This window comes from Terrapene carolina, unplaced genomic scaffold (assembly GCF_002925995.2).
Source record: "Terrapene carolina triunguis isolate 2854851 unplaced genomic scaffold, T_m_triunguis-2.0 Scaffold95, whole genome shotgun sequence".
Classification (NCBI taxonomy): Eukaryota; Metazoa; Chordata; order Testudines; family Emydidae; genus Terrapene; species Terrapene triunguis.
This window is the reverse complement of record NW_020664446.1, coordinates 49,556,399-49,572,072: the sequence shown is the minus strand read 5'-3', so window position 1 is coordinate 49,572,072 and position 15,674 is coordinate 49,556,399. Positions and strand designations below refer to the sequence as shown.

Genomic DNA, 15,674 nt, shown 5'->3' with positions numbered 1-15,674 from the left:
CATGCTCACCGTTAATTATGTGCTTACATGCTTTGCTGGATCAGGACCAGAGTGCTCAGCTTCTTGCAAGATCAAGCCCACAATGGAGCAAATCCTTCAGTCCTTATTTCAACCCCTTTCTTCCCCCATTCAGGTTAATGGACATGGTAGTGGTCTCAGTAAGCATTGTAAAAAGACTGAAGAACGTGGCCTTATATAGATAAAACATAAATACTAGCGAGGTGGTACAAAGCACATACCGGATCCTTTGATGGTACCAGCAATTCTTCAATCATCATGCTGTCTCGTGCATAGGAACTTCTGTTCAGAGTGTAGGACCTATCCGAACTGAAGGAGCGGAGGCTGTTGTATTTACAATTTACCATAGAACATGTAGATGACAATGGGATGAACAAAAACAAATTAATACATGCAACTTCCAGGGAAATGCAAAAGATGATAAAATATACATAATCTCTGAAGAAGAATAAATGAGACACTAAAAAAATTGAATATTAAACTTTTTACAATGTTATTTTCTTTTCTATCATACTCATAACCAATAGTCCTAAGGAATGCTTGCTTATTGCTTTGCTGTTCAGATTGAGATTAAATCTATGCAAAAATATATTCAGATATTTATGCTAGCTCTGAAAAATGTCCAAAACACTTTTAGGCCCTGATCCTGCAATTGAATCCATGCGGGTGGATCCTGACCTCACTGGGGTTCTGTGTATGTGCAGGCTCTGCCCACACGGATCAAACTGCAGGATCAGGGTCTTAAACTGGTTCCATTTTCAGAGTTTGTCTCAGCTTTTTGGGGCTGAGCTACTTTTAACTTTATTATGAAAACCCTATTTATTCATTTTCCCACTAGTTAAAAATATAGTAATTTGTAAAAAAGGTTCCTTGTTCACAATTAAAGAGTGAGGAAATATATTAGTTTTTGGTGTTATTTTGCGGATGTTATACACTTTGGAAATTAAGAATGACAAATCCAAATATGCTGTGACTAAAGAAAATAAATGTGTGCGCATATTACATTTAGCCCTGGAAGATACATATAGTATGTGTTAGAAAACATGCTACAAGTTCAGACATGCTTGCTAGGTGACTAAAAACAAATTCAAACAAAAAAACAGCATCTAGAAAGATGAATATGATTTTAAACAAGTATCTTTTTTCAATGTAAAGCTCTACAATTTACTACATGCACCCTGTACTTGTTACTAGAACTTTTCTAAGTTCCTCAAAATATTCATTAAATTTCTCATTACACTGCACCCTGCTAATTTTAATGGAATCAGAATTGGAACCTTTATTATTATAAGCATACATTAATCAAACTTTTTAAATTATAAAGGCTGTAAAGAAATCGTGTCATATTTGTTATGTCACCATAAAAAAAGAATATTTTCTAATATTAAACACAAAAAGGCATGCCACTTCACAATGCTGAGTAAAATGAAAATGAGCAATGGCAATAGCAGAGAAAAGTCATGAGGGTGTCATGCCTTCTTACCTGATTTTAGGACTATTTAAAGAAATTTATAGGGGAAAAGAAACAGGAGAAATAGAAAGCGAGGAATCAGACTGGAAAAAGCAAAATGCTATGGCTGGATGACATATTTAATGTATTTTTTTCTTAATGTTACACTCAGAATCAATAATAGGATAAAGTCAGTGTGCTTTTTGCTAAATGCAATAAATTACACAAAAAGGCACTATATATTTGTCTCCTCTGAGCATAACATATACGTATGCAGATGTAAAAATGAGTTACACAGAAACAAAGAATAATGGTGCTGTTAAAATCAGAAGTATGAAAGCCTTAGAATTCTCTCAAGCGAAAAAAAAGGAGGTACAATTCCATTCTTAGATATAGATGATAGATCTCACCTTGGATATTCTGCTTTTCCACTCACCTGCATGGAAGTTACACAGGTGGGAAGAGCAGAGTAACAGTTGACATTTATCATGGAGATCTTAGAGCAGAATTTTGTGCATTACCTGCATTCTCTTCTCCCCCACTTATGTACTTGAACATTTACCACATACTGAAACTACAGTGTATTGATGGGCTTTGTCCATAATATAACTTATATTTTAAAATTAAGATTGTTAACTATGTTATTTAACCTTATAAAACTATTAGATTTTCCTGTAAAAGTAATTTTGCTTATCTTCTAACACATATACTATTTTTAAGAGTACTTTAAGATCCCTTCTAGATGTATTATAATATAACATTTATTACATTACCTGAGGATTATAAGCAAAACAAAAGAATACAGAGCATTACTAAATGAGCAAAGTCAAAGTGCATGCTTCAATATCTAATGCAGCCACAACAAACAAGAGTGAAAAATAAACATCAAGCTTTACCTTATGGGAGATGCCATTCACTGTTAGACAATGAAATAACTTTTTACAACAGATCATTAAACTATAGGAAAAAGTCCTCAGGGCTCTGGCTTGTGAGGTTTAATTATTAGCTTCAAAATAATTCAACTATCAGTAAACACCCTGCTAGTCCACAACTGTGGAAGTAATCTCTACGCATACAGCTTTGTTTGTTTCAAGCAAATTGTACAATGCAATAAGTTTTAGCAAAAATTTTCAACAATCCAAACATCTGTGCTAGAAACACAAGGGTTGAAATCAACAGTGTTCTGTAATATATGTTTTGAAATATTGACCTATTTTCCTTAACGAGAAATCTGTTTATTCCCTAGCAAATGAAATAGGGTAATGGATTTGGGTTAACAATAAAAGTGTAAAAATTTAATTTGTTTTTGGAATATTTTTATATTGAATGTTTCTATTTGATTCTTAATTTGCACTTTTAAAGAAACAAATGTATTGATATAGCCAAATGAATATCATTCATTTTTTCCAGTTTTAGTCTATGGTGTTTACATTCATCTGATAAAGCAGGCACAGTAGGGAATATATAAACATGTGCTAATGACTGAAAGAAGCTTGTTTTTGCTAGATGGTCTGTATTAGCTTTTAGACAGATGCTCTATGTAGGTTACCAGCTGTTTGAAAAGAAGCACTTTTTATATTTCTAGAGCATGAGTGGATACTAGAAAAAATGAACAATTAATTTTCTGTATCATTGCCACAATGAAGCCAACATGAATTAACAATACAAAACCAAACAGCAATGAATGTATATTTTAAACATAATGGATTATCAGATTGCTGAAACATGCATCCACCATTTTTTATTTAAAACTGAATTTGGTAACGTGTGAAAAAATGCACTGGATTTGAAACAGAGTGTACTTGTGATGAAGTATAAAAATTAAATACAATACCTGGCAGAGCGGGCTCCTAGACTAAAGCCCATGTATCCTTCAGCAGGCAGGGAATCATCTCCCAACTCTTTTAGATCCTGCGGCCCAAGATATTTGTCTGTATCACCTGTCATTGCATCCTCACCTGCCAGGATAAAAGCAAACTGAAATCAGAAGTTACATGTATCATAAATGTTCATGTGTTCAGTAATTCATAATATCCTTCCACTGCTTTCCAACAAGTGATCAATCACATCACATCCCCAGAGGTTTTTTTCCATAGCAGAATGTCAATTATCTACCACCTGCATAGGTTTGAAAAAAATTCTATACAAGTGGTTAGTATAAGGGGCCAAAGTTCTTGATACTATAAATCCACTGATTCAAGAGTTATACCAGGAATGAAGTTAGCCAATTATTCTTGCAACCTAAGCCTCTCTCTATGGGTTTAACACCGCATAACGTCTTTGCCCCTTCCTTACAAAAAAAGACATGAAGATGAATGAAAGGCAAGTCATTCTATAATCTTGAATAGCAGTTTTTAGTCATTATCTGTTTGCAGACTCGCATTGAAGAGTGAAGCATGTTTGAATGGACACTGAATGGAAGGCCAGGCCCACCTCTTCTTTTGATTTTCTCCCAAATGTTTTACAAACTTGAATTAGTATTAGATTTTTCTTAATGCTTTTTACATTAATATATGCTGAGGTTCCTAGCAGTATGATCATTTTATTAAGATAAAGTAAATCATTTGTCAAGAATGTTCATTACTGTATATGATGGGGGAGTGACATCATGACTAATACTAGAATAGATTAGAGCAAAACATATATCTAAATTATTCTTGAATTACTAAGAATCTGAAGTTAAAAATTCACCCCAATGACTGTGCTAATTTCAACAATGCTAGATATATATGAACTAACAGCTGTCTAGATATTAATTGTGAAGTAAAAACCTGGTAAATTTGTAAAAAGGAAAACTGAAAGTAATAAAAGCTGCTCTTTAAAAAGAACACAGTACCGTTAGAAAGGGTTAACTAACTAACTTGCTTTCACTAAGTGCATCTGAACACCATTACATCATACTGAAAACTACATTCCAGCAGTGACAGAGCAGGTCTAAAATATGCCCCTTGTGGTTTTAGGATTTTCTTTCCTGTCCTCTCTATAATATAGAGTACAGAGCACTGTAGCTAAATTTATTACATTTATAAATTCAAACTCTATCCCTTTTCTTGTTGAACACGTTTTTGAGTACATAAAAGTTGCACAAAAGAGAAAAGAGTTCACATGTTGCATTCACAAAGGTGACTGATTCATAAACCTCAGCTATATTTTTCCAATTTCTTCATTCAGTAGAGTTTAGACTTTCCATTCACTTAATTCAGGAAACCACAGACTGAGCTCTGTTTTTAAACTACCAATCAATTCTAAAAATACCCTTTCAGCTACTGTTTGCAAACGACAAAATAAACAGATCAACTTTCTACTGCAACGCAGCAACAGAGATTATTTTAAGTAACAATTTAAAGGCTAAAATGTTTGTAATATATCATAGAGCATAAAATTCTGAAAAAACATTAAATACTAAATTTAACTTTAAAAGTCTTACTGTTTTGGAAAGCCATTTTCACCAGTCTGGTCTATAAGATTTTTTTTCCTGATGTTTCCAAGAATTCCTATTAGTCCTATTAGTCTTTAAGCAGTGATTAGGAGTTAATCTCCAAACCAGCACAAGCAAACTAATCCCTGTGGGTCATATTCACTTTCCACACAACTGAGATCTTCTTAACACCTTGATCTCTTCGTACGTATTTTAAGAAATATGTATCTTTGTCCTCTCAACTCAGATAAAAAAATCTTTGCAAATATGAAACAAAGTGAAAAATAATGACAACTTATTTGAAGTTAAGATCCTTTTTAATCACTCTATAGACATCCTTTTAAAGCTTCTTCTGATTGGATTAAAACTTCTTTGGCAAGCCTCTTGAATGGCGACATAAATGCAAGCACTTGAGTTATTTGTATGTAAATAGGGGTACTGATAGGGTGTAGCTTTTCTGTAACTTGACACCAAGGGAAGGCTCAGAGGCTAAACATGTAACACAGTACTGACTGGGGCTGCCTAAAATCAAGGAAAACGGAGCTAGGCACAGTACTCCGTTGGCCGGAGATTCCAGCTGAACTAGTATTAATGCGACATTACAAACACAGGGCTAAGAGACAAAGGTACATACACTAAAGTGTTGGTTGGACCAGGGAGTGCCACTGAGATGATTTTTTAGATCTCGGCTAAGCAGGCAACAGATACGACAGACGCTTCTTTATGGCTATTCTCAGGTGAAGGGGCGGAAGGGGTTGCCTTTGAGCTCTGAAGCGGACTCGAGGGCTTGGAGGAAAATCTGGCTCCAGCGCTAACCAGAACCTTGCAGTGCAATCTTTCAGCCCCTGTCAGGGAGCAACAAGACAAGTAGTAGCCAGCGATGGCCGAGGTCCTGGCTGTCTGCAACACAGCCCTCTCGTCTCTGGTGGGTGGGGAGAAAGGAGGGGGAATGTCATTCTGCCACCACGAGAGAGCCGCAGGAAACAGGAGATGGGTGGGTGGCTGGGAGTGGAATCTCTGGGTCAGCTGGAAAATAATCCCCCTCTCTTCCCCCTTCCCCTCCTCCCAATCCACAGTGTGTGTTGTGCTGCTTTGCTGCACCACTCGGGGTGCCTATGCAGCGGTGTGAAAGGGAGCAATATGGTGATCTCCAAAGGCCTCTGCGTGGGCGCTTTAATCCCTTTCTCTGCGCGGCGAGCACACCCGGAGCAGAGCAGCAGAGGAGCACAGCGCAGTAGCCTGAGTGGGGCGAGACAACGGCGGGGGGGCTCTGAGCCTCCCCCGCTGCAGCCGCAGTCTTGCTGGCAGCAGAATGGCGGAGAAGGAGACAGGCGCATGGCAGGGGAAAATCAAACATGAAGGGTTAGATCCCGAAGGCTCCACTCTTATCAAAATGCGATGCCTTGCAGTGCTAGTTACAGAGCCTTCAAAGGGCGTCATCAGTTGCGGCTAATCCTCAGCGTATAGCCACATAGCTACAAACACTTTCCCAGCCACAGCTCAACTTTTCGGGTCTGGCAAAGCCATCCAGACTGTCAAGCACTAAAAGGTCTCCCCTGGCCATGTGCTCATGTATAAACTCACTTACTGAGAAGAGAGATGGCCCCAAGCAAAGGAGTTCGAATCTGGATCCGGAGCAGGTACTAAACTTTCCTACACTGATGGGGGGTTTGGAACCCATAGTTTGGTTCAACCCCACTATAGAGATAGGTAGGGATAGCCACAAAGTTTGGATCCAGATCTGAATTTTTCCCAAATTCAAGGGTGCTCAGATCCAGAGCCCCATTTCCGAATCAGAAGGATTCAGCTGAGAATGATCAGAGAGAAAACTGAAATACACACCTGGGGGGGGGGGGGGGGGAAACAGCTGACCGTGAGGAGAAGGTAGGAGGCGAGAGAGGCAGCTCTGGAAGATAAGGAGTCAGAGTTGGTTCAGGGGAGTGGCTGATTGCTGGGAGAGTGGAGAGAGCTGACCAGCAGGAAAGTGGGAGAGGCCCTTACTTGGGGTGACCATATTTACACCTAGTAAAATTACTGTCTGATATTCAAGTGAGTTCAATGGCAATCAATCAAAACTATGCAGTACAAACATTCATATTATCAAGTTGACTGAGCCCCTGTTAAAAAGAAATACTGCCTTGTTGGATTCTTTTTATCTTCTTATCTTTAAGGCTTTAGGGTTTACATGGGGAGGGGTGACACATACACACCTCCCCCCCCCACACACACACACACAAAGGGAGAGGTGACACACACGTACACCTCTCTCACACAGCAGGATTGACCAACCAACCGACCCACCCAACCCTCCCTGCCTGGTGTTATTCACCCTCCATGCCTGGCTGGGCCCCTGGGACGGACCCGCCTCTCCTGGTACCTGGCGCCACATCTTCCTGAAGCAACATGGCGGGGGGGCATGCAGGGTCACATTTCCCCCCACCCACCCCAGATTTCTGTCAGGTTCACACCGGAATGTGGCCAGCAGCAGCCTTTCGGCACTGTGTGGGAGGGATGGGACGGGAGCTGCTTCAACCGCAGGAAGGGAGGGATGACCTGGTCCCTGTCTTTGCAGCTCTCATCTGTCCTCTCCTCTCCCCCCCACCTGGAAGCAGCTTGTCCCTTCCTGCCCATACAGCACGGGCAGGAAGGGGTTAAGCCCTAAGGCTTCATTGTGCACCAGGGCCCAGGCAGGGCTGGTGCAAGGATATTTTGCGCCCTAGACAAAACGTCCACCTTGCATTCCCCCCCACCCCTTGCACATCGGTTCATTGAGGGGCAAATCCCAATGTGCCTTTATAGACCCCAGGGGCCAGCCATGCCCAGGGGCTGCTCCCCAGACCAGGTTCCCCCTCCCTGCCCCCTGAACTCCCCTGGAGGATGCACAGCCCCCCCCCCCGCGAGCCCTCCCCTCCCCACTCCACCCCGGCGGCCCCCGCTCCAAGTCCACTCACTGGCTTTGCCAGGCTTGGGCCGCTGCAGCAGCTTGGCAGGGAGGAGCCGCCTTCCGGAGGCACCGGAGAGCCAGAGCATCCCACTTGCGGCGGCGGCAAACCCCAGCCATGGAGGAGCTGGCGCGGTGCAGGGGGGCAGCAGCCCTGCAAAGGCGGCGGCACCGCTAGCGGGGCCCACCACCCATCCTGCCCAGGCTGCGGCCCAGCACCCCCCTCCCCCGGGGCTCCTGCAGGCTGCAGCGGATGCATGCGGGCGCCGGCCCCCGTGCGCCCCCCAGCTGCCCCCTCGCCGCGCTTGGGCTCTGTGGCTCCTGGGCATGTGAGCCGCCACCAGGGCACGGGACCCTAAGTCTGCTCCGGGAGGGGCAGCAGTGGCGGCGGCTCACACTCCCGGGAGCCGCAGAGCCCGAGTGTGGTGAGGGAGGAGCCGGGTGGCGCACGGGGGCCGCCACCCGCATGCATCCGCTGCAGCCTGCAGGAGCCCCCTGGGGGGGGGGGCCCGGGGCCGCAGCCGGGGCAGGGGGGGGGGGGCGTGCGGCTGCTCCCCGCTAGCGGCGCCCCCGCCTTTGCAGGGCTGCTGATCCTCTCTGCGCCGCGCCGGGTCCTCCATGGCTGGGGCTTGCTGCCCCTGCAAGCCGACGCTCTGGCTCTCCAGTGCCTCCAGAAGGTGGCTCCTCCCTGCAGAGCCAGGGCACCGCTTTTTGGCGCCCCCAACCAGTTGGCACCCTAGGCGACCGACTAGTTCGCCTAGTGGTTGCACCAGCCCTGGGCCCAGGGAACCTGACTGCAGGGGCTTTAGTGAATCCTGCCGAAGAGGTGGCTCAGCAGGGAAGGGTGCCTAGGGGATAGAGCAGCCCTGCGCTCCCTGTGGGCAGGACCTGGAGGGGGGGAGGAGGGTGAAGAGGATGCTAAGCCCCTGCCCTGGGGGCTGCTGTGGAGCCTGCAGGTTCAGAGCATGAACAGGCTGGAAATCACTTTTCCCCCACCGCCACTCCAAAGCTTAGCTGATTTAGCCGAGGGGTGGAGAGGCTGCCTCCTGTCAGCGCTGTGCGGGGCCTTTGGCACATGCAGATCTTGGCTCCTCCTGGCTAGCGCCCCAGTCTGGAGGGTCTTGGGCTTTCCCGGGGCGCCGGCCTAGCCAGAGGTAGTGGGGGAAGGAAGGAGCCTGTCAGCCAGGTTGTTGGTGAGCTGAGCGCTCAAACCAGGGACTGGTTCTCCACACAGCGCTGGGAGCAGGTCGCTCCCCACAGAAGGGATATGGAGGAACAGTGGAGTGGGAGAGGGAGGTGAAGGGGCAAAGCAGGGAGAGGACAGCTAGAGGGGGCGATTGTAAAGGGCTGATGGGTGTGCAGCAGAGGCGACACGTAACCAGGCACCCCCTGGAGCCTGCCCACACACACCAGCTACTGCAGCTCACAGCATGCAGCCAGCGCCAGCCAGAAACAGGACGGGGGCAGGGCCCTGCTGGCAGGGCCGGCTCTATGCACCAGCAAAACAAGCTGGTGCTTGGAGCGGCACATTTTTAGGGGCGGCATGGCCGGCGCCAGAATACCGCCCCTAAAAATGTGCCCCGGCCGCCCTAGCTCACCTCCGCTGCTGCTGCCGCTCGCGTGCTGCTACTCGCCCTCCCTCCCAGGCTTGAGAGCCTGGGAGGGAGGGGGAGACTCCGAGTGGCCGCGGCGCGGGCGCCGCTTCTCCCCCTCCCTTCCTCCTAGGCTTGAGAGCCTGGGGGGAGGAGGCAAGGCTGGGGATTTGGGGAAGGGGCGGAGTTGAGGCAGGGCCGGGGGTGGGGTAATTAAAAAACGGGGGTGGGGGGCGGCCAAAATTGTTTTTGCTTTGGGCGGCAAAAATCCTAGAGCCAGCCCTGCCTGCTGGCTGAGAGCCAGCATGCAGCAGGGACTGCGCTGACAGACCGGCAGGGGGAGCAGATGGCCCCGCGCTGCATCTTTGCCCCGCCACCAGCCTTGCACACCCACCCCCGTCATCAGCCACTGGACCTCCCCCCCGCACTCACCACTGGTGGGCAGGAATCCAGCCAGCAGCAGGACTCACCAGTACTGATGGGGGCGGAGGAAGACAGACAATATGGGACAATTTGCCCGTTTTTAAGAAAAAGTCGGGAAGCCTGCAGGAAGGCTTAAATACGGGAGTGTCCCTTTAAAAACAGGACGACTGGTCACCCTACCCTTACTCTCTAGTTTATAAGCAGAGCTTTACTTCTGCTTTGTTATTAGGAGGGTCTATAATTATAAAATTGATTATTTGTAGAAAAAAACCAACATCTAAAATCCGCAACTCACACACAAAGATTCTAGATCATAGTCTGGTCACATTATACAGTAAAAACCCAGCACCACAAAGCAAACAAATAGGCTCATTTCATTACTAGGATCCTCAGAATCATCAGAGCCATTTCAGGAAAAATCAGCTGCCATCCAAGCACACTTCTCATCACTGGAGAATCTACCAGTAAGGCAGTGGCGGATTTAGAGTTAGTGAGGCCCTGTGCTCAGCTTCATTTTTTGGGCCCCTCCTTGGGACCCAGCCAAGAAAAAGAACATTCTCTCTTATCTCCCTACTGCCCCCGTTTTTCATTCTTTTTTTCTTCATCCTCCTCCTATAAGTAATAGGAAGTAAATGAAAATAAAGTGAGGTACCTTGATTGTTTTTGTAGTCTAACTTATTTTCCCACAGACCACTTGAAAATCCGTGAGGGTCTCGGCGGACCACTTAATGATCTTTCCAAATATTGTTTGTACCATTAGCTACCTATTGTAAAGTGCTTTGGATAAGAGCGCTGTATAAAAAAAATGTAAAAAAATATTGGGGTGTGGTGTCTGGCCAGGACTTAGGGTGCGGGGGGGGGGGCTCAGGGCTGGGGGTGCAGGGTTTGGGAGGAAGTTATGGTGCAGGAGCAAGGCTGGGGGTTGGGGCATAGGCGCCGACTTCTAATGGCGCCGGTGGGTACTTGACCCCCCCTCTGCCTCTGGCTAAGTCCCAACTCCATCTCTGCCCTGCCCCCTTCCTGCCCCCATTCCAACCCCTTCCCCAAAGTCCCCACCCCAACTCCACCCCCTCCCTGCCCCAATCAACTCCTTCCCCAAATCCCGGCCCCGGCCCGCCTCCTCCTCTGAGCATGCCACGTTCCCGCTCCTCCCCCCTCCCTCCCAGAGCTTACTACAGCTGTTTGGTGGTGGCAAGCACTGGCGGGGGGGGGAAGGAACAGGGACGCGGCACGCTCCGGGGAGGAGGTGGGCAGGGGGCTGGAAGTGTGAGAGAAGGATTCAGGAGTCAGGGCTGGGAGTGTGTGAGGGGCTGCAGGAGTCAGGGCTGGGGGTGCAGAGTGCAGGATCTGGGAGAGAGTTAGGGTGCAGGAGCGGGCTGGGGGTTGGGGTGCAGGGTCTGGCCAGGAGTTAGGATGCAGGAGGGGGCTCAGGGTTGGGGTGTGGAGTGCTTACCTGGGGCAGCTTCCATTTGGTGCAAGGGGTGCAGGTGGGAATGGGGGGTGCAGGAGCTCCCATTTGGTGCTCAGGGTGGGGATGGGGATATGGGGGGTGCAGAAGTCAGGGCATGGGGTGTGGGGGAGCTGGGTATGTGTGCGGGGTGCAGGAGTCAGGGAGGGCAGGGAGTGTGTGAGGGGGGTGCAGAAGTCAGGGCTGGGGAAGGTGGGCTGGGGTTGTGAGGGCGCTCCCTGCCCCACCCAAGCCCCCTGCCCTGAGCAGCTCATGGCAAGGGGGGGGTATGTGTAGGGGGAATGCGGGGACCCCGCCTTTGCTCTGCCCTGCCCCAATTCCACTCCCTTCCCCAAGGCCCCGGCCCTACCTCTTCTCCGCCTCCTCCCCTGAGCGTGCTGTGGCCCCGCTCCTCCACTCCCCTCCAGGAGCAAGGGCAAACAGCTGTTTGGCAGCAGGGACAGCACTGGGAGGGGGAGGGGCAGGAATGCAGCAGGCTCGGGGGAGGAGGTGGGGGTGGGGGAGCTTGGCTGCTGGTGAAAGCCTGCAGCAGGAGCCAGCAGAACCAAGCTTCTGCCCCCACAGCTGCCCAGCCCTGGGCCCCCCTGTCGTTAGGGGTCCCATGCCAGGGCACTCGGTGTTTTACTGTAAATCCGCCTCTGCAGTAAGGGATAGAATTTTGAAGGTGGTCAAGAGCTCTGACTAATTCCTGCTCTAAAGGAAATCATGTGGGACTATTCCAAGACTATTTCCCAACTCTGATTATAAAACAAACATTTGCTGAGGTCAAACTTCTACAGCAAGTACTGGGCATTACATATTTTTTACTGTACCATCCTGTGATGCAGAGTATTATTTGGAAGACAAATTTTGATCCTCAGATCCTCTGATGAAGTAAAAATCTTTGCTAATGAAAAGATGCAACAGGTGCAAACAAACCTGAGCTTACGTAAATCCAATGAGCCAGATTAATAACAACGGGATGACTATTTTCATGGCTTCAAGCTATATCCTAAATAAAAATTACTTTCCTTTCTCTAGTATTTTTTTTCTCTACTAGATGTAATGGGAAAAGTAGCAATATTCTCCTATCAATGCATTATGTTGTAAGATCTTCCCACGTGGATCTACATGATCTCTGTTTAAATTCTTAAATATGTATCCATTTGTGTAAATACCTTGTTTCAGGTTCTACTAGACATTACTTTTGAGATATGTTTGAGGAAAATCAATCAGGAATTCAGACTCCTGGTAGGTTACTGGAGCAGAGGGCTCAGGAATACAGTTGACCTACATCCGGGGCAAGGGACATGAAATAGTTTAACTTCTGTCCATTCTAATTTGTGTTTAAACTACAAAAAGAGCTTTATACTTATAAAAATATTCAAAAAAGAGACAGTTACACTTTAACTACACAAACCATAATGGAGAAAACATAGTTCATATCACTAAAGGTTTATTTTCCCCAGTAAGTAGAGAAGAGATCTTTTGGTCCAAATCTTGTACTTTACACTTGGAAACTTTTTCCTGAGGACTAATAATTGATACAAACATTTTGTGCTTGGGACATACAGAGTTATATCATTAGAGTCGGACTGTGATTTGCACAAAGCCATGTATAGGGGGCAGTATGGAGCTGTATTACACCTTGGAAAGCATTAGGAATAAACTCTACCTCAGAAAGCACAATCTCTCCCAGGTGGCTTTGTGCACCCAGGGGATGTACATGTACCCCATGCATAAGGATAACATGCATTGCTCCCCACCCGAATGACAGTTCCACTTCACAAGCCAATATGCAGGAAACATGGGGACAAGACCTCACCTTCTCCTTGAGCTTTTCTAGATGATGTAAACCCTGAAGGCAAAGTATCACTCTTAGATACTAATCTGATAGGTGCTTTTGACAAACTTCAAGATGACAGGGTGGACAGGTCAGTCAACAAACAAGAATGACAACTGGAAAAGGAAATTGGGAAAATGGAACCAGAATAAAGGCTTTGTTTCAGTGTTCAATGTATCTAAATATGAATGGATATGATACACTGTAAGCAGATATGTAGTAGTACTGGCACAGAGAAAGGACTTCCTGCAGAAGACATTATGTTTGCCAGATTGGCCAGCTAAACCTACTATTGTCTGTATATATGCCCTTCAGAAAAGAAGTGAAGAGAAGGCACCCTGCCACTTCAACAGATGGACAAGAATGTCGAGATTCAAGACACCATTTGCAGGAGTTGCATGTTAATGGCAAGGGGATTTACAGCTGGGAATGTTGAAATGGCTCTTCTGGCTGAGCTGCAGAAACTGTACTTCAGAGATTATCCTGTATCATTGCTAATCTAATTGTGAGCTGGATTACCTTGATAGAATACTTCCATCAGGCTGTATAGCCATTTTTACATCCAGTAGAATAAAAAAAATATTACATGTTGGACATGGTCATTCCAAAGAATTTTACACACTTTCTTTTAATTCTGTGGGAGACTCAAGTAAAATGGATGAAATAAACTCAATCTGGCTGTGTATAATAAAACTGGGTTGAGATACTGAAACCTAATCCTTTCTGGCTCAGATGACAAGAATAGTGTGTTTGAAAGGAATATGAACTCAGAAGAAATACTGAGGATAAAATACATTTTCAGACAAAGTTATACTAGGTGAAGTAACACTAAGAGATGAAGTATCTAGTGAAAACTAGTCTGAAGACTGAATATCTCTGTGCTGTGTTACAACTTGGTATCCTTCATCTCTTCTTTCCTACTACACTACAGACTGAAACTGTGTTTTATGAAGAAAGAAAATGTCATCTTTATTATCCCTGGATAAACATAGGTACAAACATTATTTAGAAGTCATTTGATACTACAGATAGTAGCCAGTTTGTTATATATTTTTCCCATCAAAATCAGTCCAGCTCCATAGGAAAAAGGACAGGTGACAAAGGACAGAGGAGCATATTCTTTTCTATTCAAAGACCTGGCTTCACACAAGTATGAATAAATATGAATATCAAACTCCTCAAATTTTACCCAGCTGTAAAACTACATTGCGTATGGAGCTAGACAGCTTCCTTCAGTTCTTAACATTTAAAAACAAAAAACCCCATCAACAACAGACTTTCAGGAATGGCAATGTTTTGGTCTTTCCTAGTTGCATCCTGTTATCCTCCAGATCCTCCCGTGTGCCCCGGGGGCCCAACAATATACTCTGATGACTTAGAAGGGTGTCTGTCTAATGCAGAGGTGGGCAAACTATGCCCCATAGGCCACATCCAGCCCACCAGCTGTTTTAATCCGGCACTCAAGCTCCTGCTGGGGAGTGGGGTCTGGGGCTTGCCCCACTCCAGCGCTCCAGATGGAGGGCAGGGGCAGGGGCTGCTACGCACGGCTCCTGGAAGCAGCAGCATGTCCCTCCTCCTGCTCCTATGCATAGGGGTAGCCAGGGGGCTCCGCTTTGCATGCTGTCCCTGCCCCAAGTGCCGTCCCTGCAGCTGGAGCAGGGACATGCCGCTGCTTCTGGGAGCCGCTTGAGGTAAGCGCCGCCTGGAGCTTGCACCCCTGAGCCACCCCCCCTGCCCCAACCTCCTGCCCCAGCCCTGATCCCCCTCCCGCCCTCCAAAGCCCTCGGTCCCAGCCCGTAGCACCCTCCTGCACCCCAAACCCCTCATCCTCAGCCCCACCCAGAGCCTGCATCCCCAGCTGGAGCCCTCACACACACACCCCACACCCCATATGCCCTGCCCCAGCCTGGAGCCCACACCTGGAACTCCTCATTTCTGGAACCTGCATGCCCAGCCCAGAGCCCATACCTCCTCCCACACCCCAACCTCAATTTTGTGAGCATTCATGGCCCACCATACAATTTCTATACCCAGATGTGGCCCTCGGGCCAAAAAGTTTGCCCACTCCTGGTCTAGTGTATGATGGGCTGATCTGTGCGACATCTAGTCACATCAAGATAGGAATCTTCACCATATGGGTTAGATCACCTTTTTGGGAGTTTAATTGTTGTTTAGATTGAAAAGTTTGTCTTCACCTACCCAAGTCCAAAAAGAAAATGAAACTCCAAGGGCCAACATAAAGAAAGAGCTTCATGCAAGTACTGATACTGCATCTCAGCATACCTTCCACTTGCTCCCTCCTCCCTGCTGCAGCTTTAGCTCACTTCCCTTGCATCAACTTTCCTTGCCTGCTCATCAGTTAGCCTTGATATGTCAGCAGCAGCAGGGCTTCTAGTCAGGGCCGGCTCCAGGCACCAGGCACCCAAGCTGGTGCTTGGGGCGGCACCTGGAGGGGGGCAGCGCGGCGCTCCGGCCGCCAGGGAGAGAGGGGCCACAGCCGGGCTCGCCGCCCTCCTCCCGGCACTCTGGCCGTCCTCCCCCC

The 15,674-nt window shown here is 47.0% G+C and overlaps 1 protein-coding gene across 2 annotated transcripts in view; it reads right to left on the bottom strand.

Moving 5' to 3' along the window:
* Window positions 1–15,674, bottom strand: part of ANK3 (ankyrin 3) — a 387,324-nt gene that overhangs the window by 89,456 nt on the left and 282,194 nt on the right. For both annotated transcript variants that reach the window (XM_026651166.2, XM_026651165.1), the window contains 2 exons: window positions 3,303–3,426; window positions 240–342 (listed from right to left, as the gene is read on the bottom strand). In XM_026651166.2, coding sequence (XP_026506951.1) covers window positions 240–342; window positions 3,303–3,426 — 227 coding nt within the window. The remainder of the gene's footprint in view (window positions 1–239; window positions 343–3,302; window positions 3,427–15,674) is intronic.